Below are 26,403 nucleotides of genomic sequence, written 5' to 3'. Positions count from 1 at the left end.
TATATTGTCACCTGCTTATTTAACTTATATGCAGAGTACATCATGAGAAACGCTGGGCTGGAAGAAGCACAAGCTGGAATCAAGACTGCAGAGAGAAATATCAATAACCTCAGATATGCAGATGACACCACCCTTATGGCAGAAAGTGAAGAGGAACTCAAAAGCCTCTTGATGAAAGTGAAAGAGGAGAGTGAAAAAGTTGGCTTAAAGCCCCACATTCAGAAAAGTAAGATCATGGCATCTGGTCCCATCACTTCATGGAAAACAGATGAGGAAACAGTGGAAATGGTGTCAGACTTTATTTTTCTGGGCTCCAAAATCACTGCAGATGGTGACTGCAGCCATGAAATTAAAAGACACTTACTCCTTGGAAGGAAAGTTATGACCAGCCTAGACAGCATATTAAAAAGCAGAGACATTACTTTGTCAACGAAGGTCCGTCTAGTCAAGGCTATGGTTTTTCCTGTGGTCATGTATGGATGTGAGAGTTGGACCATAAAGAACACTGAGCACTGAAGAATTGATGATTTGAACTGTGGTGTTGGAGAAGACTCTTGAGAGTCCCTTGGATTGCAAGGAGATCCAACTAGTCCATCCTAAAGGAAATCAGTCCTGAGTGTTCATTAGAAGGACTGATGCTGAAGCTGAAACTCCAGTACTTTGGCCACCTCAGCAAAGAGCTGACTCATTTGAAAAGACCCTGATGCTGGGAAAGATTGAAGGCGGGAGGAGAAGGGGACGACAGAGGATGAGATGGCTGGATGGCATCACTGACTCGATGGACGTGAGTCTGAGTGAACTCCGGGAGTTGGTGATGGACAGGGAGGCCTGGCGTGCTGCGGTTCCTGGGGTGGCAGAGAGTCGGACACGACTGAGCGAGTGAACGGAACTGGATGGAATCTAGCAAGATGGGACTGATGAACCCATGTGCAGAGCCGCAATGGGGGACAGACGTGGACACAGCGGGCTAAGGAGAGGGTGGGACGATTTGCGAGAACAGCATAGAAACATGTACACTACCGTGTTTAAAATAGATGGGAACTTGCTGTATGACTTACGGAGCTCAACCCAGGGCTCCGTGACAACCGAGAGGGGTGGGATGGGGTGGGAGGGAGGTTCAAGAGGGAGGGGATGTCTGTATACCTGTGGCCGACTCACGCTGATGCAGGGCAGAAACCGACACAGTAAGGTAAAGCAATTATCCTCCAGATAAAAACAAAACAGGGAGCAGCAGGGAGCATGCTTTGCAGATTGGATGAAAACCGCAAGCCCGCAGGCATCTCTCAGACCTTTGACCGTCTCTTTCTGACCCAGCCTCACCATCCTCTTGTGTTTCTAAAGACTCAGCTATCATCACGAAATCCCACTACAGCCTCCTCCTTCTCTGCTCCATCTGGGTTTCTCAGAGTCATCAGCTGGGGTTCCTCTGTCCCCAAACTGGGGCTCCATCCCACCGTGTATGTGAGTTTCGTAAATAATGTATCACCTGTTCGCCCCTTCTATTACTGTGATTTATGTCCACATCGCAGCAACAGCCGCTAAGCCGCTTTGGAACCTAAAGGACCCTCTTCGGGGGAACGAATGGATGGTGGGGATGTGCGGTGGGGTGGGGCGGCTAGCACATGATATTCAGTCTGTGACTGCATCTCAGGAGAGGCTACCATCTATGAAATAACAAAACCAACTTTCTGAACACAGCCCATAACCTCATGGAAATAGGGAAAAAGCACCTCATCTTCTTATATAGGAATACAAGCTTCCAGCTTCTCGCCACTTGAAAATAAGAGTAAATACAGGAGGGCTGGCTGAATCGTTTTACTAAAGAGTTCCTGGAGGGCTTTGCTGGTGGTCCAGGGACTAAGAAAGTGTGATGCCAAAGCAGGGGGCCCAGGTTTGATTCCTGGTCAGAGCAATAGACCCCACATGCCACATCTAAGAGATCACGTGAAAAAGTGAAAGCGTTGGTCACTCAGTCGTGTCCAACTCTTTGCGACCCCATGGACTGTAGCCCGCCACGCTCCTCTGTCCGTGGGATTTCTCCAGGCAAGAATACAGGGGTGGGTTGCCATTTCCACCTCCAGGGGATCTTCCCCACCCAAGAATCGAATCCGCATCTCCTGTGCCTCCAGTTTGGCAGATGGATTCTTTACCACTGAGCCACCTGGGGAGCCCAAATACATAAATAAATATGCATAGTAAAAAAAAAGAACAGGACTAAGGTCCTCCGAGGTCCGGAAGAAGGTGAGTGAGGGCTGAGCCGGGGGGCCCAGCGCTGATGCCACGGGCACTGCCCACCGAACACATTTCTTACCTTTGTAGATACCGTTACTGCCTCCTTGAACTTCCCCTTTGACGGTCACCTCCTCTACGTGAGCTCCTTGGTCGGAGGAGAAGTACACCAGGGTGTTATTAGCCAGTTTCAGCTCGTCGAGGACGTCCAAGATCTGCCCTGAAGGGGAGGAAACACTCAAGGTTAAAAAAGCACAGTCTTGACAACAGAAACAGGTGATTTGCCCTTGTGCACTCGTCTGGGAACTGGTGATGCTGAGGAGACGGTCTTACACCCTGAGCCCTCCCGCCCACGCGGATTCTAATCCGGGATGCTCCATAATCAGAAGGACCCACAGTGGCTGGGCACTCGGCAGAGACAAGGAGAAAGGTTAGTCATGGAATTAAGTCTCATCTGTAAGCATCATTTGAACCTCTAGGCATCGTGGGGCAATCCTCCAGGGAGGCTCGATAAACATTCTAGAAGAACCAGGCTCACACACTATGAGCCCTTTGGAGGAAGATGCTAGCAGAGGGAAGATTGTTGCAATCATCAGCTGGCCTTGGTCTTGAGGTCATAAAAACGTCTACTAGATGCCATCAATATGTGTTAATATACGATCTTTGTTTTTCTCCTTTGAACTTACTTCACTCTGTATGAAAGACTCTAGGTGGATCCACATCACTACGAATGACCCAATCTTGTTCCCTTTTATGGCTGAGTAATATTCCACTGTGTATATGTAGCACGACTTCTTAATCCATTTGCCTAGAGGAGTCAGATGAGGGGGTAGGGAGGAGGTTCAAGAGGCAGGGGATATATACATATATACCTACAGCTCACATGTTGTACAGCATAAACTAACTCATCATTGTAAAGCAATTATTCTCCAGCTAAAGAAAAAGAAGTCTACTAGCTTTCCTCACTGTCTGGTAAAAAACTAAACCATCAGGGCTCCTCTTATATGACGAAACATCTCTATAAATACTTTTTGATGAAGGCCCTTTCTAATAGTTACCATATATATCCAGGTCTAAAACTGCCCGTCATGAAAAATCTATTTTCCTCACATTTTCCTTTTCCTTGTCCTCATCTTTTTTCCCCCAAACTGCATGTTCTAGACTAACCCTAACATATTGTTGTTGTTTAGTCGCTAAGCGGTGTCTGACTCTTTGTGATCCCGTGGACTGTAGCCCACCAGGCTCCTCTGTCCATGGAATTCTCCAGGCAAGAATACTGGAGTGGGTTGCCCTTCCCTTCTCCACAGGATCTTCCCCACCTGGGGATCACACCCGGGTCTCCTGCATTACAGGCAGATCCTCTACTGTCTGAGCCACCAGGGAAGCCTAGGAAGTGGCAGACAACAAAGAAAGAGTAAGTCTGATTCCAAAACCCAGACTCTCAAAGCCAGCACAGCTTAGCAGATGAACACATGCATGGATGGCATGGTATGACAGCTTATCTCTTCATCACATTCGTCCAGGAAGATGGGAAGCGAGTACAAAGCATGATGACCCTACATCAGACCTGACTTCATCAATTGGTAAAGGTGGGCCCAGGACATGTGGCGCTTGACTGCACTTTTCTCCGTTTATAGCTCAAATTTTTCATAAGGAAAAAAAAATTACAGAAGCAAGCTGAAGATGGAAGAATGGGCTGAAATACAGCCTCTCTGATTAGGAAGCTCTCATCTGGGCTTCCCTCATAAGTCAGTTGGTAAAGAATCCACCTGCAGTGTGGGAGACGTGTGTTCCATCCCTGCATTGGGAAGATCCCCTGGAGAAGGGAAAGGCTACCCATTCAGGTATTCTGGCCTAGAGAATCTCATGGACTGTATAGTCCATGGGGTCACAGAGTCAGACACAACTGAGCAACGTTCACTCAACTCACTCATCTGCTCTCAAATCAGAAGAAAATGATGGTCAGACTAGAGGCATCTAATTTATAATTCCCACAGAGATCCCTTATAGTCCCATGGTGCTGGCTTCATTTGGCCAATGCAGGCAGTTAGTTATACTGTGAGGTATTAAAGGGCCTGAGCTGGTTTTCTGAGGTCTGCTAAGAGCTTTAAATGCTTCTCAAGTGGCTCAGCCGAAAAGAATCTGCCTGCCTATGTAGGAGATGCAGGTTTGATCCTTGAGTTGGGAATATTCTCTGGAGAAGGAAACTTCAACCCACTCCAGTGTTCTGGCCTGGGAGAATCCCACAGAGGAGCCTGGCTGACTGCAGTCCATGGGGTCGCAAAGAGTTGGACAGGACTTAGGAACTAAACAGCAGGCACAAAGAGTATTTAGACCTCATCTCTGCCTCTTCCATTTGCACCCAACAAGCTTACAAGAAAGCCTACGGGCTCCTTCCCTCAGTGCCCACGGCGGGTTCAAACTGTACCAGCTCCTACCTACACGCAGGAACCCACATCTAGGAGTCAGCTTCTATCTCCCACAACAGCTTATTTGTCTCCTTTTCCCCATCTCCTGAAAGCCACCTTCACAGTGGCCCAGCAGCTACCGTGCTCTGTCCAGACAGTCTCGTCACCTGGGAGTTACAACCCTTTCCGTATCGTCTTGGTGTGGCTCAAGGATCGCTCATCTCGACGGGGGACCCACGTTTTGGGGTGAGGTCAGTGTAGGATAATCACAACGGGAACTCTACAAGCACACCGGGCATCCTTGGCAGCAGAAGTAACAACTGAGGAGGCTGCCCTGGTGGTCCAGGGGCTAAGGGCCGCAGTGGTGAAGAATCCGCCTGCAAGGCAGGAGATGCAGGTTCCATCCCTGGGTCGGGAAGATCCCCTGGAGGAAGGGAATGGCAACCCACTGCAGGATTCTGGCCTGGAGAGTCCCCACGGACAGAGGAGCCTGGCGGGCTGCAGTCCATGGGGTCTCAAAGCAGTCGGACACGACTGAGCGACTAAACCACCACAACCCGGGGGCCGACACTCCACGCTCCCAATGCAGGGGGCCCGGGTTCCATCCCTGATGAGGGAACTGGAGCCCACCGGCTGCAACCCAGAGTTCAGAGGTCACAACTGGAGACCCCCACATGCCACGGTGAACATCAGCCATCCTGTGTGATCTCTCGTGTGGCAACTAAGATCCTACTCAGCCAAATAAATAAATATTAAATAAAAAAAGACAATAACCAAATATGGGTAATTGGTCAAATAAATAAATATTTTAAAAAAGACAAAATAAAAAAATTAAAAATTATATAAAGATTAAAAAATAAAATAAAAAAAGGCAATAACTGAATATTGGTAATCAGCCAAATAAATAAATATTTTTAAAAGACAATAACTGAATATGGGTAATCGGCCAAATAAATATTTTTAAAAAAAGACAAAATAAAAAAAAATAAAAAAATAAAATAAAGATTAAAAAATATAAAAAAGACAATAAACTGAATATTGGTAATTGGCCAAATAAATATGTGTAAGCCTATCCAGCAGACAGATCACATACCCCATGGAGTCAGGCCCTCCACCCCGGGGGCTGCACCCTGACTGATTTTGTCCAAAAAGAGGGCGTAAAAAGCTACAGAGTCCACCTTCTGCGGAGGTGGCAGACATGATTTCCAATGCAAAAGCAACATCCTCTTCATCTGTCACCAGACATATTCTTGCTATCTAATTGCAACGCCACAGGCTAGAGGACGCTCAGTCTCTCTCGATGCTTCATTCCGTAAGATAAACATTCCTGGAAGCCTCGCCGTGCAGATGAACGTCGTCCTCAGGATCAGGGGATAAGACGAGCAGGACTGTTTTCAGCGAGTTGTCTCCCGTGATCAATCATCACCAGCCAGACATTTATTGGGCTGTGCTTTGATTCAGCTCCACAAACCACCTGTGCACGCAGGATTGGGGTAATTGGACTCTGACACTAATTTAAGGCTTATCACTTTGCGAATGGTAATTAGTTTAATGAGTTGGCACAGGAAGGAGCAACAAGGCAGAGATATAACCCCCACGTACACTCTGACGGAGAAGGAAATGGCAACACGCTCCAGTACTCTTGCCTGGAGAATCCCGTGGACAGAGGAGCCTGGAGGGCTGCTGTCCATAGGGGTCGCACAGAGTCGGAAGCGACTTAGTATGCATGCACTGGAGAAGGAAATGGCAACCCACTCCAGTGTTCTTGCCTGGAGAATCCTAGGGACAGGGGAGCCTGGTGGGCTGCCATCCATGGGGTCGCACAGAGTCGGACACGGCTGAAGCGACTGAGCCGCAAGAGCATACACTCTGAAGGAAGAAGGCCCCTTTGGGGGCCTTCCCTGGTGGCTCGTTGGGAAAGAACCTGCTGGTCAATGCCTTTGATCCCTGGTCTGGGATCAAATGGTCCAGGAAGATCCCGCATGCCGAGGGGCAACGAAGACCATGTGCCACAATACTGAGCCCGCGCCCTAAAGCCCTGGAGCTGCAACTCTTGGAGCCCATGCAACCTACAGCCCATACTCCAAAACGAGAGAAGCCCCCGCAATGAGAAGCCCACACCCCACAACTCGAGAGCAGCCCCCTCTCCCTGCGACTAGAGAAAAGCCCGTGCAGCAACGAAGACCCAGCCCAGTCAAAAATAAAAGGAAAGAACTGCAAAGAGAACATGTGAAAAAAATCTACAAAAAAACCCCACGAACGTCCCTTGCATGCACATAAAAATTTCTAAGTATTAACCAAACAACACAGATCAGGGTTTCACTTCCCTGTGCTGTAATTGGTATTTGCAAAAGGGCATACAACCATGCACCTCTGTTTCAAACGAAAGTATTTTTGAATATACATATATAGAAGTAGCTTAGTATAAAGAAAAATGCTATGAAGAAATATCTTTTTGAAAAATGTGGCTTCCGTGGCAACTTCTACGAAAACAACACACGTATTTAGAGCTTGTTTATTTATAGTTGCCAAAACCTTGGAAGTAACCAAGGTGTCTTTCAGCACTTTGGTAGGTGAATGGATAAACTAACTGTGGTCCAGCCACTCAATGTGATGTTATTCACCAATACAAGGAAATGAGTTATCAAGCCATGAAAAGGCATGGAAAAAACTTAAATGCATACGACTATCACAGGAGACCTGGGTTCCATCCCTGGGTCGGAAAGATCTCCTGGAGAAGGAAATGACAACCCACTGCAGTATTCTTGCCTGGAGAATCCCATGGACAGAGGAGCCTGGTGGGCTACAGTCCATGGGGTCACAAAGAGTCAGAAACACCTGAGCGGCTAAACAACAAACACACACAGACGTGAAACAAGCCAATCTGAAAAGGCTGCATACAGCATGATTCAACTCTGTGACACGCCGGAAGACGCAAAACCATGCAGACAGTAAAAAGATCAGTGCTCCTGAGGGGCTGGGGATCAGGGAGGGATGAACAGGGAGGGCAAGTATTGTATTCAGTTGAGTTCAGTCGCTCAGTCATGTCTGACTCTTTGCCATCCCATGAACTGCAGCACACCAGGGCTCCCTGTCCATCAGCAACTCCCAGAGTCCACCCAAACCCATATCCATCGAGTCAATGATGCCATCCAACCATCTCATCCTCTGTCATCCCCTTCTCCTCCAGCCCTCAAACTTTCCCAGCATCAGGTCTTTTCCAGTGAGTCAGCTCTTCGCATCAGGTGGCCAAAGGATTGGAGTCTCAGCTTCAACATCAGTCCTTCCAATGAACACCCAGGACTGATCTCCTTTAGGATAGACTGGTTGGATCTCCTTGCAGTCCAAGGGACTCTCAAGAGTCTTCTCCAACACCACAGTTCAAAAGCATCAATTCTTCGGCGCTCAGCTTTCTTCATAGTCCAACTCTCACATCCATACACGACCACTGGAAAAACCATAGCCTTGACTAGACGGACCTTTGTTGGCAAAGTAATGTCTCTGCTTTTTAATATGCTGTTTAGGTTGGTCATAACTCTCCTTCCAAGGAGTAAGCACCTTTTAATTTCATGGCTGCAAGTATTGTGTATGATACTGTAATGATTACATATTTGCCCCAACCCATAGACGGTACATTGGAAAAGACCGTGATGCCGGGAAAGACTGAAGGCAGGAGGAGAAGGGGACGACAGAGGATGAGATGGCTGGATGGCATCACCGACTCAATGGACATGAGTTTGAGCAAACTCTAGGAGTTGGTGATGGACAGGGAGGCCTGGCGTGCTGCAGTCCATGGGGTCACAAAGAGCTGGACACGACTGAGCGACTGAACAACAAAAAAAATAAAAGACACAAATTCAGTAGTGAACTGTAATGACAACTATGCATTTTAACTGATATTAATGGGGTCACAAAGAGTCGGACAGGACTGAGCGACTAAACTGAACCGAATGTATCAATATTGGTTCATCAAAAGCAACAGACATACTGTGCTGCTGCTGTTGTTGCTGCTGCTAAGTCGCTTCAGTCGCGTCCGACTCTGTGCGACCCCACAGACGGCAGCCCACCAGGCTCCTCCGTCCCTGGGATTCTCCAGGCAAGAACACTGGAGTGGGTTGCCATTCCCTTCTCCAATGCATGAAAGTGAAAAGTGAGAGTCAAGTCGCAAGGTCATCTGAAGTTTGGACTTTTGCCTTCCAATGCCAGGGGGTGTGGGTTCAATCCCTTGTCGGGGAGCTGAGATTCTACAAAAAGACAAATGAACAAAAAAAAAAAGCAGAAGCAATAGCATAACAAATTCAATAAGGACTTTAGAAATGGTCCACATAAAAAAAAAAAGAGAGAGAGAGAGAATACAGCAAATCGTGTGCAGAAGAAATGAATATAGAAAAATTCTCTGTACTTTCTGCTCTGTTTTCCTGTAAACTTAAAACTGTTACACAAAGAAAAATAGTCTACTGCGAACTGCAGTCCAGGGGTTAGGACTTTATGTTTTCACTGCTGAGGGACCAGGTTTGACGGCTTCCTGGAGAAGGAAATGGCAACCCACTCCAGCATTCTTGCCTGGAGAATTTCATGGACAGGGGAGCCTGGCAGGCTACAGCCTGTGGGGTCGCAAAGAGTCGGGCACGACTGAGTGAGTAACACTCGGGGAACTGGGATCTTGCAAGCTGCTTGGCTTGTTTGTAAAAAAAAAAAAGACACAATATTACAATGAGCAAACATTTCTTTAAATCGTCTGCTAATTTTTAAAAGATGCCTTTCAAATGCCCTGTGGGTTCCCACACATCATCATACTGCATTCAACTCGTGTTGACAAAAAGCCACTGAAAAAGGGATAAAAACCAGAGCGTGCAGAGGGTCAGGGATGGCGGATGTTTGATCCCAGATCCCCCTGGTTGATCACTGCCTTTCCTCAAGGCAGCTACATCCCCCCGTGACAGTTTTCCCTGCAGGCTGTTTTCAAACCCAGATGACCCAGCAGCCACACTCCCTACACAGAATCCTTCTAGTAAAATATATGTCACATCTTCCCTCATCTTCACACTCCTCCCTAGATATCTCCTCCAAATTCCAATATTTTCAAACGACCATGATAAGATACTTCCTTTGCCCCCATCCATTCCTTCGATCCATCGCCTAGAGTGATAACTTGATGATTTTCATCAAAAGGACCTTATACCACTGGGCTGGGATTGAGAATCCCAGAGAATCTAGCTGATGCTCCCACGCATGGATACCTGAAAAAGCATCATATTTCTGATTCTCTTTCAGTTCTTTTTCTCCCTGAGAGAGGCACCCTCGTATCTCATCCTATTTGGGTCTTAAACGCCAGAATCTCATCCGAGAAGCCCATTAGCCGTTAGATGTTTCATGACACTGATCCTATAAAGGTCTAACATATTTCTCGTCTAAAAAAATTCTGCAGTGAAATCTCCTGTGGGAACAAACACCGCTGTATTATTCTTGCTTTCAGACCCACATGCTGCAAGTCAGAGGTCGGCAAATATTATCTTTCAGAGGTTCTCAAGGTATAATGACGCCCATTTATATCGGATGATAGTTCTGAATTACCGGTGGAGGGCTGCAGGATAGTGTATAAATGAAATGTTTTATTTCCAAAGCTTCCCCACATTCTTCCCGAAAATGAAACAAATACAGAAAACAAGCCATTTTCGAGAGCACTTTGTTATCTAACCGGAGACAGCAAAGATTGAGTGTATCGGAGGTGGGGGAGGGAGGGAAATGAGGGCTTGCTGACGAGGGTTCGGTCATTTTAAAGCAGAAATCTGGGAGGTGTGAAAATGACGGTCCCTTCCTCCCACAAGTGTGGACGCAGGTTGAAAGAAGCCTGCGTTCTGGAGAATTTGTCCCTTCCACTGATTCATGCCACAGGCAAGAGTGATAACACGTGCCACTGTGATGGACAAAGTGAGAGAGAAGGTTTTCCAGCCCTCAGCCGGAATCCTAGGTCTTGCCTGAGACGGAGTTGCCGTCATGGAGAATTGACTGTCCAGGGTCTGGCTCCCAGGTCCCAAGTCCTGGGTCCCTGGTTCGCTCACTGCGGTTCTTGACTTCTGAGTGGGTGCACGCGTCCTAAGTCGCTTCAGTCGTGTCCGACTCTGTGACCCTATGGGCTGCAGCCCTCCAGACTCCTCTGTCCATGGGACTCTCCAGGCAGGAACACTGGAGTGGGTGGCCGTGGCCTCCTCCGGGGATCTTCCCGACCCAGGGACTGAACCCAGGGTCTTCCTGCATTGGCAGGTGGGTTCTTTACCCCTAGCGCCCCCGGGGAAGCCCGTCTAAGTTGGAGGTCATAACATATAACGGTAGAGGGTTGCCATGACTGATGACAGAGATCTGCATCACAAAGTCTTAGCCTGGACCATGAGTACTCAACGCAGCTTAGCTCTTCTTAAAGCGGAGTTAAAACTCAGAGTTAAACTATCAGCTTGCCTGACAGCAAAACTACAACGAGGCACTACCTCCCACAGGTCACAATGGCCATCATTAAAACGTCTACAAATGTTAGAGGGGTTGTGGAGAGACGGGAACCCGCCAACACTGCTGGCGGGAATGTACGTTGGTCCAGAACAGTATGGAGGTTCCTTTAAAAACTAAAAATAGAGCTTCCGTATGATTCTGCAATCACACGCTTGGGCACATATCCAGAGAAAACCATAATTCAAAAAACATACATGCACCGCAATGCTCACAGCAGCAATATTTACAATAACCAAGACTTGGAAGTAACCTACACATCCAGGGAGAGAGGAATGGACAAAGAAGACGAGCCACATATACAAAGTGGAATATTACTCAGCCATAAAAAAAGAACGGAATAATGCCACCTGCAGCAACATGAAAGGACCTCGAGCTTGTGATACTGAGTGAAGTTAAAGAGAGAAAGACAGACATCCTATGATATCGCTTTACATGGAATCCAAAAAATGATACAAATGAATTCATTCGTAAAACAGACACAGACACAGAAAACCCACTTGTAGCTAGCAAAGGGTTGGGAGAAGGGATAAATCATCGATTTGAAATTCAAAGATACACACTACTTTAAATAGAGCAGATAAACCACAAGGACCCACTGTATAGCACAGGGAGCTATATTCAATACCTTGTAACAACCTGTAACAGAAAAGAATCTGAAGAAGTTGTGTGTGTCTATATAAAACTGAATCACTTTGCTGTATAGCGGAAACATTGTAAATCAACAGTACTTCAATAACAAAAATTTTTTAATCAAGTTGTCTAAGGGAAGACTTGCTATTTCAGCAAATCTGGCTTTTCTCTTGTTTCCTATAAGGTAGGTTGCTGCTGCTGCTGCTGCTAAGTCGCTTCAGTCGTATCCGACTCTGTGTGACCCCATAGACGGCAGCCCACCCAGCTCCACCCTCCCTGGGATTCTCCAGGCAAGAACACTGGAGTGGGTTGCCGTTTCCTTCTCCAATGCATGAAAGTGAAAAGTGAAAGTGAAGTCGCTCAGTCATGTCCAACTCTTAGCGACCCCATGGACTGCAGCCTACCAGGCTCCTCCGTCCATGGGATTTTCCAGGCAAGAGTTACTGGAGTGGGGTGCCATTGCCTTCTCCAATAAGGTAGGTGGATTCAGGCAAAATATGGAAACAAAAACGCTGTGATGTCGTTATTCAGCTGTCTGGAAACACTGAGCTCATAAGGAAAGGGAATATCTCCTGAAGCAGACACACACCATGCATGAATAATTAAGAAAGAATTTCCACCTACTCAGTGTAATTCAGGGAACACAGGAAATGCTGAAAGATTCCCCTGAAAGCATTTCAGTAAGTCCTTCCTGTGATCAACAGGTCAACAATGGAACGCAAATGTTCCCAAAGAGGGTAGGATCTGAAGATAAACGAGAGAGCGTGTATTAATAAGTGCAGCAGCCAGTGGTGGCCACGACTGTCTGAGGGGCTTGGGGAAACAGTAGGTGGTATTTCAGGGAGCAAGCTTCAGCCTGTGTTCTGATGCGCCCCTGCATCAGCTACCAGGAGAGACAAATTACGCTGTCGTTGAGCCTACAAAGGCAATTCTTTGTTAGCTTACGTGGGGTTAGGAGCATAGCCAACATGGTCATATTTGTCAACATACTGACATTGTGTGCCTGCTTAGCTGCGCCCAATGCTTTGCAGCTAGCCTTGTAGGCCACCAGGCTCGTCTGTCCATCGTCCAGGCAAGAAGACTGGAGTTTGGGTTGCCAATTTCTCCCCCAGGGGATCTTCCTGACCCAGGGATCCAACCATTGTCTTCTGCATTGGCCAGGCAGACTTTTTACCACTGGGCTACCTGGGAGGATCTTTATGTTGTCGTTGTTCAGTCGCTCAGTCGTGTCCAACTCTTTGCCACCCTGTGGACTGCAGCACGCCAGGCCTCCCTGTCCATCACCAACTCCAGGAGCTTGCTCAAACTCACGTCCACTGAGTCAGTGATACCATCCAACCATCTCATCCTCTGTCATCCCCTTCTCCTGCCTTCAATCTTTCCCAGCATCAGGGTCTTTTCAGATGGGTCAGTTCTTCACATCAGGTGGCCAAAGGATCAGAGTTTCACCTTCAGCATCTATCCTTCAGGATCGGTTGCCTTTATGATTGACTGGTCTCATCTCCTTGCAGTCCAAGGCACTGGCAAGAGTCTTCTCCAGCAGCACAATTTGAAGGCATCAATTCTTTGGCGCTCAGCCTTTTTTACGGTCCAGCTCTCACATCCGTACACGACTACTGGAAAGACCATAGCTGTGACTAGACGGACCTTTGTTGGCAACATAATGTCTCTACTTTTTAACACGCTTCCTAGGTTGGTCATAGCTTTGACTAAATACAATAAATAATTAGGATGATCAGGGTAACTAAGAAGCATGAAGCTGCGAGATGGAAATGTTGTTTTCTCCGAATGATCCTTTCCTGACGTGGCTTCACTTCACTTCACTTCTCGGGTTCCTTCCTGTCTGAGTCCACACTGTCTCCAGGAAATCCATCCTTATTCTGTGTTGCCCCGGTTGCTATGATTACACGGTGATTTCCAGTCTTAAGCCCATCTCTGCCCTCATCGCAGCTCTACTGTGAGATGGATTCCCTCCGCCAGCATGTGTTCCCCACCACTTGGGATGCTTCCGAGGCTCTGATAACCATCTTCTCCAATTAACAAGAAATTCTGTTTTTCCACCCCCCTCACCTCCCCAGGGTGTTGCATGGGATGGAAATGATTTCAATAACTCCAACCAGTCCTCATTCTCAGCGAGCACAGCTGTGCTTTCGCGCGTGTACACAACAGCAGTGTCTCCGAGTGTGGTCAGTGGCATCGCACGTGTGCGTCTGCAGGGGGAAATCAGAGTCAATACGCCCGCGGGTCAGAGGAAGGCTCTGTGGTCAGTGTCTGTGGTCGTTGCCTCCCCAGGAGGATAAGCATCACAGAGGACTGGCTGACCTGGGCAGCGGGCGCTCAGACAGCAGCAGTCGTTTTAAAGGGCAGCTCTCGCAGGAAACACAGGTCTCCCCGCTCTTAATGCAGCTACACCTCTGTATCTGCTGGTCTTCACTGGGTTGCAGAGAAGAAAGCCTGCATCTCGTTTGCTCTGTGCAAACGGCCACCGGTTGAACTTGCCAGGGAGGGTTGTCTGGGGTTTGTGATGGAGACTGACATTGCCCACTGGTCCAGGGGGCACTTTCTATGGTCCAAGCCAAGGCAGAGCTCTAGAAAGGGGTCGGCTAGAACTTCTCCAGCGATGGAAGAGATGACCGTTACACTTCCCACCTGAGCTGGGCTGTGAGCAGTGCATGTCCAGAGGCGATGGACAGTGAATGACCAAGGAAACCAAGCTCTTCAGAAGGCTCTTTTTTTATGATGTCCTTCACACCATCCCTCTTCATCTTCTTTTCAATCTTTAAACTGTTCTATTTTGCATTGTTGTTCAGTCGCTAAGTTGTGTCCAACTCTTTGAAACCCCCTGGACTGCAGCATGCCAGGCTTCCCGTCCTTCACTATCTTCCAGAGTTTGCTCAAACTCACGTTTGCTGAGTCGGTGATGCCATCCAACCACCTCATCCTCAGCTGTCCCCTTCTCCTCCTGCCCTCAATCTTTCCCAGAATCAGGGTCTTTTCCAATGAGTCAGCTCTTCACATCAGGTGGCCAAAGTATTGGAGCATTTGGGGCATAGTCAGTTAACAATGTTGTGACAGATTCAGGTGGACAGCAAAGGGACTCAACAATATAATATATACATGTATCCATTCTCCCCTAAACCCTCCTTTCATCCAGGTTGCCACATAACATTGATCTACTCATTTTTTAATCTCAGGACTAGATTTTTTTTTTCCTTTGGCATTGGATTGGACCATATATAAAGCTGAGGATGGAAAATGGAAAATGATGCTTCTGTTTGCAGACACCTTTACATTATTCACAGATTCAACTCCTCCTCACCATTCAAATTAAAACCTGGACATGCTGGGCCTTTCTTGGTGGTCCAGTGGCTAAGATACCACACTCCCAATGCAGGGGGTCTAGGTTCGATTCCTGGTCAGGGAACTAGATCGTACATGCCACAAATAAGACTTTGCATGCCACAACCAAAGACCCTGTGTGCTACCAAAGAGTTTGCATGCCACAACCAAAGACCCGGTATATTACAACTGACGTGGTGCTGCTGCTGCTGCTGCTAAGTCGCTTCAGTCGTGTCCAGCTCTGTGCGACCCCATAGACGGCAGCCCACCAGGCTCCCCCGTCCCTGGGATTCTCCAGGCAAGAATACTAGAGTGGATTGCCATCTCATTCTCCAATGCATGAAAGTGAAAAGTGAAAGTGAAGTCGCTCAGTTGTGTCCGACTCTTTGCTACCCCATGGACTGCAGCCTATCAGGCTCCTCCGTCCATGGGATTTTCCAGGCAAGAGTACTGGAGTGGGGTGCCATTGCCTTCTCCAAAGACGTGGTGCAGTCAAATAAATAAATACGTATTAAAAAAGAAAAGTGGATACATTGACTACCACCCCACCAAGCTCCTCTCTTATGTCCACGTGACCTCCAGCTTGCTGCCTGCAGTTCCTGAAATGTCCATCTAACTCTGGGGTGACATGCTGACTTCATGGGGAGAGCTCGAACTCTTAGAAGCAATTCAGTTCTGTCCCTAAAATCCTGAACACCAAAGCCACGGGCAGAAGGGCTCTGTGGGGAATGTGAAGTCCAGAGTGAACATTTCAAATAGAAGATGAAAGAGCGACAGTGATGTCAAAACCCACAAGATGGTCCAAATACTTGTCTCCTTTTCCATCACGGACTTTTTTTTTTTTCTCATCCATGACTTTTCTACTCAATATCATGTGGGTGTATGTACATTTTAAGCAAACATGCTTCACCCATCTGTGAAAGGGAGAGCAATAATAATAGCAATAGTAATAATAAAAATAATAATAGCAGCAGCATTTATTGAGCACTTGTTGCATAGCTGGCACTGTGCTGAGTGTTCTAAGTATGTGACTTCATTTCATCTGATTAATTCAACTCATTCGAGCAGGTGTTAACACATCACATAGGAGGATTTTTTTTTACGTCTTTACTGAATTTCTTACACTGTTGCTTCTGTCTGACAGATTGGTTTTTTGGCCTGTGTGATCCTAGCTCTCTGACCAGGGATTGAACCCAACCTGGGGCATTGGAAGGCAAAAATCTTAACCACTGAAACCCCCCCAGGGGAAGTCCACATGCATGGGAATTATTGCTTTTGACTTTTTGACCGGCGCTAATTGACTCATTGGAAAAGACTCTGATGCTGGGAGGGATTGGGGGCAGGAGGAGAAGGGGACAACAGAGGATGAGATGGCTGGATGGCATCACTGACTCGATGGACATGAGTCTGAGTGAACTCCGGGAGTTGGTGATGGACAGGGAGGCCTGGCATGCTGCGATTCATGGGGTCACAAAGAGTCGGACACGACTGAGCGACTGAACTGAACTGAACTGAACTGAATTGGGTGTCACGACTTGAAAGCAACAAGTATCCAAATCTGCTCCTCACCCCTAATTTTGAGCTCACCTTTCAAATATAGACACTGGTCCTCCGTGGAATACCATTTAAACATTGCTTTAACTCCATCTCTCAAATCCTAATTTATCTTTTCTTGCTATGCCTAGATATATTTAATTAGCAAATTAAATGTGCTAATTGGAAGAGGCTGAGGGAGAAGCCAGTGTTGTACAAAACACGCCCGAGACACCCAACATGCACACCCTATTGTTTTCTGCATCTGTTTAATTTTTTCTTTTTCTTTTTTTAGTTGCAGGATAACTGCTTTACAGTATTGTTGTATAGGTTTCCGCTACACAACAAATTGAATGAGCCATATGTAAACATATCCCCCCTCCCTTGTTAGGCTCCCCTGGACGCCCCCAGCCCAACTCTCCAGGTCATCACAGAGCGGTGAGTGGAGCTCCTGGCGCCATATGGCTGCTTCCAACCAGCTCCCTGTCTTACGCAGGGTCGTGTACAGATGTGAGGGCTACTCTCTCGATCGTCCCACCCTCTCCTTCCCCCGCCACATCCGCAAATCTGTTTCCTTCAACTCTTGTCTCTGTTCCTGCCCTGGAAAGAGGCTCATCAGTATCATTTTCCTAAATTCCACACACGTGTGTGTCAGTTAACATACACCATTTGCTCTTCTCTTGCTGACCTCTTTCACTCTGTACGACAGACTCTAGGTCCATCCACAGCCCTACAATGGACTCAAATCCTTTCCTTTTCACGCCTGAGTAATATTCCACTCTCTATACGTACCACAACTTTTTTATCCATTCATCTGTCCATGGACACTGAGGTTGCCTCCGTGTCCTGGATACTGCAAACACTACATCTCTAGAGGGTGTGAGACAAAGTCAAGAATGCAGAGATGGATGAACTCCTAGGATACAGGAGCTGGAGGGAAATTGTTGGAGGCCATTGGTCCAAAGAGTCTTGTCTTATAGATAAGCCACAGCTGGAGAGGAGACATGTCTACTTTCTCAATTAATTCAACAAACTAGAAACCTTTTCTGGCTACAGAGAAGCAGTGTAGCCTAGTGGCACCTGGGCAGTCTTACACGAGTCATGAGCCTCTCCAAACTTCACTTCCTCACCCACAATGATGATAAAAATCTCTTACAACACCATTGTGAGGCCACCACTAAACTATCCATGTGAGACGTTAGATAACTCACTGCTGCTGCTGCTACTAAGTCGCTTCAGTCGTGTCCGACTCTGTTCGACCCCATAGACGGCAGCCCACCAGGCTCCCCCGTCCCTTGGATTCTCCAGGCAAGAACACTGGAGTGGGTTGCCCTTTCCTTCTCCAATACATGAAAGTGAAAAGTGAAAGTGAAGTCACTCAGTTGTGTCTGACTCTCAGCGACCCCATGGACTACAGCCTACCAGGCTCCTCCGTCCATGGGATTTGCCAGGCAAGAGTACTGGAGTGGGCTGCCATTGCAAGTGACTAGCATATACCAATTTTAGATTTTAGCTATTGTGAGTCAATAAACATTTACTATTCTTGTTGTAATAGCTGTTGTGGTTCTGGAGCCAGAAATTTTATTAATCCTGTTTGACTCAATTGGGCAGCTTGATTCCTCAATAATTTATGGTGTTATCTTCTTTAGGGAAATGATTTTGTGGAAGAGTGTGAAAACATACTCATTTTAATTTGAGATGTAAACTCAAGGTAAAATAATATCCATCCTGGGCTCAAGAACATAAAAATTAAGCTTTGGGCTTTGGAAAAAAAAATGGTAATACAATTACAGAGTTTATGAAACCCAGAGGTTAACGATTTATAGGATAAATTAATTTGGAGAATGAAAATCAATATTCTACATAGTGAATTTCTAACTACACCTTATGGCCAAAAGTCTGGATTAACAGACTTCAACTGCTCCTGTCCCAGGGCTCTCTTCCCATCCTAACTGCCTGACTCTTCACTGTCTGCATGTCTAATCTGAGGCTGCAAAAACGGAATCTTTCTGCAGAAGATTACTATTTTGTCACAAATACTGGAAACTCACACAGGAAGCACAGATAACTTGAAAACATATATAAATTTTGTATATAAAACTTATGTTTTAGATATATATATATATTATGTAATATGTATATGTGCTTGCTTGCATGCATGCTAAGTCGCTTCATTGGATGCTTTTGAACTGTGGTGCTGGAGAAGACTCTTGAGAGTCCCTCGGACTGCAAGAAGATCCAACCAGTCCATTCTAAACGAGATCAGTCCTGAATATTCATTGGAAGGACTGATGCTGAAGCCGAAACTCCAATACTTTGGCCACCTGATGGGAAGAGCTGACTCACTTGAAAAGACCCTGATGCTGGGAAAGATTGACGGCAGGAGGAGAAGGGGACAACAGAGGGTGAGATGGTTGGATGACATCACCAACTCGATGGACATGAGTTTGGGTGGATTCCGGGAGTTGGTGATGGACAGGGAGGCCTGGTGTGGGGTTGCAAAGAGTTGGACATGACTAAGCGACTGAACTGAACTAATATGTGATATATATACATACACACACACATACATATATATGTATATACATAAATGTAAGCAGATACATTTTGCTACCCTATCTTTTGATTTTCTAATATCCTAATTTATATGAAGCTTTCCAGACGTGCATACCTCACAGACATATAAAATCAAGAATAGATTAACAGAGAAAAATTGCACTTTGGCAGACAAAGATTCATTTGCAAGAGCAAAGCACTGAAAATGAATGCCATTGATACAGATGGCCAAGAGGCACATGAAAAGATGCTCAACATCACCAATTATTAGAGAAGCACAGATCAAAACTCTTAACGACGTATCACCTCACCCTGGTCGGAATGGCCACCATCAAGAAGTCCACAAATAATAAATGCTGGAGACAGTGTGGAGTAGAGAATGCTGCTGCCCTGCTGGTGGGAGTGTAAATTGGTACAGTCACTATGGAGAACAATATGGTTGTTCCTTAAAGAACTTAAAGTACAGCTACTGCTTGACCCAGCAATCCCACTCCTGGGGGGATATATCCAGAGAAAACCACAATCTGAAAAGATACATACTCCCCAGTGGTCATTTCTGTTTGCTTGTTCAGTGGCTCCGTCGTGTCCAACTCTTTGCGACCCCATGGACTGTAGCCCGCCAGGCTCCTCTGTCCCTGGAATTTTCTAGGCAAGAAGCAGTGTTTACAATAGCTAGGACATGTGTGCTAAGTCACTTCAGTCATGTCCACTCTGTGCGACCCTATGGACTGTAGCCCCGCCCAGGGCTCCTCTGTCCATAGGATTCTCCAGGCAAGAATACTGGAGCGGGTTGTCACACCCTCCTCCAGGGGATCTTCCCGACCCAGGAATCAAACCCACGTCTCCCGTGTCTCTCGCATTGGCAGGCAGGTTCTTTACCAGTAGCTGGGACATGGAAGCTACCCAAATGTCCATCGACAGCTGAGCGGACAAAGAAGAGGTGCTGCGTATATACACAGCAGGATGTCACTCGGCCATAAAAAAAAAAAAAATAAAAAAGACTGAAACAATGCCATTTGCAGCAACATGGATGGCCCTAGAGATTCTCACACTAAGTCAGACAGAGAATGACAAATATCATATGATATCACTTATATGTGAGGTCAGACAAAGACAAATATCGTATGATATCACTTCTACATGAAGTCTACAAAAAAGGACACAAATGAACATATCTAGGACACAGCAACAGGCTCACTGAAACAGAGAACAGACTTCTGGTTGCCAAGGGGGAGGAGGGTCAGCGGGAGGAATGGACTGGGAGTTTGGGGTTGGCAGAGGCCAACTATTTTATATAAGATGGATAAACAAGAAGGCCCTAGTGTACAACATAGGGGATTGTACTCAGTATCCTGTGACAAACCATAATGGGAAAAGACACGAAAAAGAATATATATATGCAACTATCACCGCATCAATTTGCTATATAGCAGAAATAACCCAACACTGTAAATCAACCACACTTCAATAAAAAAATAAATCAGAAAAGAGACAAATAAAATGTACGGAGAAGGACTTTATGGAAATAGGTTCCCTGATGACCCGGCTTGGCCCATTCTTCTACTGCTTGGGAGCAAAGAAAATGTCTCAGAGAGTCAGTCCCCTCTAAAGAGACTTTCCTCCCCAAACGCATGATTTGTAGTTCTGTGTGTGCACGCTCAGGCACACACACACACACACACATGAGTGAGTGTGCATTCTACCCTGGAGTCACCACCACCCTCAACACCTCTGTTGGTCACAACTGCGTGTATACGGCCCTGCTCACAGGTTCCCTTTTCTTCAACCCAATCGAAGGGACCACCCCCTCCTTGATCAGCGATGCCTGACGCAGCCTCACTCCTGAATGCACTCCTGAGTGCAAACTCCTGTTTTGTTTTGTTTTGTTTTGTTTTTGCACACAAGCATTCCCGTGTGGGGTGAGGCATCAAAGAGCAGAAGCATCTACTCTATTGGCACCCAGAGGCACTCCCTCTATTCCAAAGTTGACAGCAATGCCCTTTCTGGAACTCTCCTCTCTACCCACCGCCTCCCCCCCTCACCCCCCGCACCCGGCCCCTGCCTTAATTACAAAGCAACACCAAGAAAACCCAAAGGCCATGTTGTTGAGACGAGGCAAAATGACTTTTCTCAAAGTCAGCGCTCGAAGCTTCTGAGATCGTCAGAGACGCTTATTTCTTGTAGCTTTCTCTCTTCCAAGCGCACGGCTTATTTACTTGCTGAAAATCAGATGCATAAATGCATAAATAAGGTGGTTGTTACCGATGAGATTTGGCAGGCTGGCAACGGGGTGTCGACGAGGTCGGTGATGGGCAATTCTGCTTTCAAATGATCAAATTTAAAAGGCGTAAAATGCCGTAATGCTGTCATTTTCGCTCTCTTCTGGCTATTGTCTTACTTCCGAGTGGGGAAAAAAAAATATTATGACAGCAGTGTTCCTTCTCTAACGGTTTTGCGTGAACTGGAAACGTGAATGTGCTGCCCAAATCACAGTCAGTCACGGCCGACTCCAGAAGAGCGTGCAGTTGAATGCCACTGACCATTCGTTTTAAAATTGAAGTAACCGATAAAATCGGCAAACGTCTCCTTAGAGTCAACGGGTGGGTCTGATGTTAGTGACCTTAATGAATGGAATTTTGTGTAAAGTGCAGCAAGTACTCGACGAACTCCAGAAACAACAGAGTTTTATTTCGTTTGAGTTTTCTGCTTCACTCATATCTGGGGTACCTGATGGACAAGATCCATTTTGGATGGAGAAGGGGTTTGTTTATGGGAGTAAGCTATTTGAAGACCTCACCTCTCTTTTCTTCTACTGCTTGGGAGCAAATAAAGTGACTTACACAGTCCTATGTAAAGAGACTTTGCTCCCAAATGCTTCCACGCTAACTGAAGAGTATAAAGTCAGGGGCTCCTCTGGCGGTCCAGTGGTCAAGACTCTCTGCACTTCCAATGCCAGGGGTACGGGTTCACAGTCTGGTTGGAGAACTAAGATCCCACATGCTGTGAGGTGTGATCAGAAATGGTTGTTGTTCAGTAACTCAGTCGTCTCCGACTCTTTTCTACCCCATGGACTGCATCACGCCAGGCTTCCCTGTCCTTGTCTATCTGAGCGGGCACATATATGCGTGTGGGTATGTGTGTCTGGGTGTGCATGTACAACTGAGTCACTTTGCTTTATAGCAGAAATTAACACAACATTGTAAATCGGCTATGTGGTGGTTTAGTGACTAAGTTGTGTCCTACTCTTGCAACTTCATAGACTGTATGTAGCCTGCCAGGTTCCTCTGTCCATGGGATTCCCCAGGCAAGTACACTGGAGTGGACTGCCATTTCCTTCCACCTCAATAAAATTAAAATAAATAAAGGTATCCTCCAGTAACAATATCCCATTTATTATTTTTCAGAAGCCTTGCATTTCGAAATCTTGCAATAAGCTCTCCCAAATGTCCTAATGGCACATTTTCTTAAGTTTCTTTTGGCACACGTCCTGAAGCTTAGTCTCTGTGTTTGGAAACGGGGCAGGTGATCTTTCTTTAATCCCGTCTTTTTATTCAATATATTTGACAGCCGTGGAAAGAAAATTGGACATAGGTGGGTCTATATTACTCATTTTGTTACAGGGCACAGGTTGTCATCGCTTCCTAAATGTTTTCTTAAAGTTCTGAAACCTCATTATGTTATCTCGAAATTCGAGTAAACAGTGGTCTGTAATGGAAAACAGGTCCATCTCTCTCCTGTCTAGATCTGCTTGAATAAAAAGCCTGCTCATTAGGGCAGAGGTTTCTGTAATGCTAGACCCTGTCAAAAGTGCCCGCGAGGATGCTTTCTGCAGCCTCTGTTTCCTGATTATCTGGGTAACCAGAGATTTCGGCGATTGCACCAGAGGTCATGTTCTATCTGTCATAGAGCTAAGCTGCCATCCCGAGCATATATCCAAGATTGGATACTCTGGAATCAACTGGTGCATTTTCTTAAAAAAAAAAAAAAATCAGTTTCCACTTTGGGTATTTAGAATCCCAGGGAACTTATTGAATTAAAAGCAAGTTTTTACAAACTCAGGCTTTTAAAAGGTGTGTTACTAAGGATACCCTGGAAGACAAACATCGCAAAAGGACAAGTGTAAACACGTACCTCTCTGTCTTCCCCCCAGAGCACTTAAAAGTCTTTCGAAAATTCCAAAAGGGAATTTTTCAATAAAGGAAACCACCAGTGAGAAAATGAGGTCCAATTTGTTGCTTGAGTTGAGTTTTAATGACCGTGTCGTTGATGGCTTGAGAGTCGGAACAGTGTTTGCTGAATCTTTAAAATACATTTTGTAAGCTAATCTTAGAGGTATGATTAGCAGAGGAGAACTCGTGAAAAATTCAGCAGCCGCTGTAGTCACTTACTACAGGAGGATGGGGCTTGTGAAATGCTCTGACCCCACTTGATAAATAATAGATTTTTTGTTTTTGGTTGTTTAATTTTTTAAAAAATGAAAGAAAACTGACCTCTTTAGAAATCAACCTGTGCGTGCATGCTAAGTCACTTCAGTCGTGTCCAACTCTTTGCGACCCCATGGACTGTAGCCCGCCGGGCTCCCCTGTCCATGTGATTCTGTATGCAAGAGTACTGGGGTGGGTTTCCATGCCCTTCTCCAGGGTATCTTCCCAACCCAGGGATCCAATCCGTGTCTCTTATGTCTCCTGCATTGTCAGGCGGGTTCTTTACCAGTAGCGCCACCTGGGAAGCCCTCGGAATCAACACCGTAACTTTCAAAAAAAAGATGCCTTCTTTCAGCGTAAACTATCATGCACAAAGTAAGTTATAAAGATGTATATCGTACATCATGGGGAATGTATGAAATAGTTTATAATAACTATAAGTGGAATATAAGCTTTCAAACTGTGAATGATGATTACCTGGTACACTTGTAACTGATACTGTATATCAACTACATTTCAATACAAAATTAAATTAAAAATTAAAAAAAAAATAATAGAGTTACCCTCTTTCACCCATCTCAGCAACATTTTATCCACTTGTTCCTCCCCCAAGACTTTGCTGCTGGGGAATTCATTGAGGTTGAAAATCAGACCACAATGGCCCAAAGGCTTCCTCAGAAAGAGCGTGTCCTGCTGAAACACTGAGGCAGGCCACTGGCCACATATGGGGACTCGTCCCTTTGTAAAAGCTCTCCAAACTCATCTGTGCCTCCTTCCAGACATTCATTCATTCCTCCTTCCTCTGCATTATTTCGAAATCACTTGGAGGAATCTTAACTCCCTTGCTGCTGTTTCTCAGTGGCTCAGTCATGTCTAGCTCTTTGCGGCCCCATGGACTGCACCATACCAGGCCTCCCTGTCCATCACCAACTCCCGGAATCCACCCAAACTCATGTCTATTGAGTCGGTGATGCCATCCAACCATTTCATCCTCTGTCATCCCCTTCTCCTCCCACCTTCAATCTTTCCCAGCATCAGGGTCTTTTCAGGTGAGTCAGCTCTTCACATCAGGTGGCCAAAGTATTACAGTTTCAGCTTCAGCATCAGTCCTTCCAATGAATATTCAGGACTGATTTCCTTTAGGATGGACTGGTTGGATCTCCTTGAAGTCCAAGGGACCTTCAAGAGTCTTCACCACATTTCAAAAGCATCGATTCTTCCATGCTCAGCCTTCTTTATGGTCCAACTCTCACATCCGTACATGACTATTGGAAAAACCACAGCTTAAGACTGTACAGACCTTAACTCCCTTAGAAACCCCTACATTCTCTTAAGCCAAGGTCTTATCATATATTCGGCACACAATGGCATGTATTAAAGGTGATGACCCTTTCCCTGTGACTTGCTGTGGACTGCACACTATTCTGATGGAAAGGGAACACCACCCTGACCGTTGACATCACAAAGGGAGGGGACATGTGTGAAGGCAAGACCAGGTGCAGGGCACGCCCTTTGCAGGCAGTGAGTGTGATCAGTACAACACTGCCCACCTCTCAAACTGCATGGTGGTGTTAGGGTTTCAGGATTTCGGCCACCCCTGTGGACTTTTACTGCCAGCCGTCTCACATGTGGGCTCCCCCGGGGGCTTAGCGGTACAGGATCCACCTGCTATAAGAGATGTGGGTTCCATCTCTGGGTCAGGAAGATCCGCTGGAGGAGGGCATGGCAGTCCACTCCAGGATTCTTGCCTGGAGAAACCCATGGGCAGAGGAGCCTGGCGGGGCTACAGTCCATGGGGTCGCAAAGAGTCCGACAAAGAGTTAGCAACTATACAGCAACACCAACCCGTTGCGTAGAGCTTACACCATATCTCTGCGGTCCGTCCTTTCTCGGTCATAACAAGAATACAAGCAACAGTGAGCACACAGCTGCGAATCAAGCCGTCCAAGCTCCACAACTCGGGGTGAGATTGGCCACGGCGGACAGTTAAATAAGAATGGATCTTTCATGAATATGCTTTTACGGGTATGGAGAAACCCGCAGTGGGGAAAGCTGTGCTGTACAGTTATGCTGTCTCCAAACATTTAGAAAGAAGACGCCCTAAACTTTAGAGCATTTTAGAGTCTAAAAGACAGAGCTACGGCCTGTCTGCCTGACGGATTCTAGCTCAGTCTCCCATGGTGCTTGAGGTATTTCTTTTGAGCTGATACCTCCGTGTCATTTTATTACACTTTTACCCAGAGTCCCCTTCTCGGTGACACAGAAAGGGTCTTCCTGGAAAGAAGCCATCTTCTTCAAAATGCTCAGAGGTATTGAGTTTGTAAAACAACAGAAACATCCTAAGCCATGAATGTAATGGCTTAAGGGGAGAATTTTATTTTGGGCAAAAAAAAAGGAAAAACACAACCACCTATTAATATGATGCCGGGGTCTACTGAGATCACAAAGATTCCAAAAAATGCTCCGTTTTACTCAGGAGGGGTGAGTAGCAGAAACACATTGGAAGTTAGATTTGTTTTTAATCAGTGAGGGTAGGAAGCTGTGCTGATCTAATTAAATAAAATGTAATCAATACGTGTGATGATACTGGCAAAAGCCTGCTTGCCAGCCAAGACACGTCTGAGAGCTGGATACAAAACTGGTTACATTAATATACAACCCTCATTAAAGAGATAAAATGTTCTACTGATTCACACTGTGGAGGACTATTCTATTGATTTACACTACTAAGGTGTGGAAAATGCAAGCTAATTTACACGCAACATTTTAAGAAGCAGAAA

General features: G+C 46.2%; 1 protein-coding gene across 5 annotated transcripts in view; it reads right to left on the bottom strand.

Moving 5' to 3' along the window:
- STS (steroid sulfatase) overlaps positions 1-26,403 on the bottom strand; it is a 164,155-nt gene that overhangs the window by 40,185 nt on the left and 97,567 nt on the right. For all 5 annotated transcript variants that reach the window (XM_086387688.1, XM_086387691.1, XM_086387693.1 and 2 more), the window contains one exon: positions 2,312-2,449. In XM_086387688.1, coding sequence (XP_086243814.1) covers positions 2,312-2,449 — 138 coding nt within the window. The remainder of the gene's footprint in view (positions 1-2,311; positions 2,450-26,403) is intronic.

Source organism: Bos grunniens, chromosome X (assembly GCF_055505025.1).
Source record: "Bos grunniens cultivar Pamir isolate PY7600 chromosome X, Bosgru_T2T1.0, whole genome shotgun sequence".
Classification (NCBI taxonomy): Eukaryota; Metazoa; Chordata; class Mammalia; order Artiodactyla; family Bovidae; genus Bos; species Bos grunniens.
Note: the sequence above shows the minus strand (reverse complement) of the source record. Positions and strands in the feature narration are given on the sequence as shown.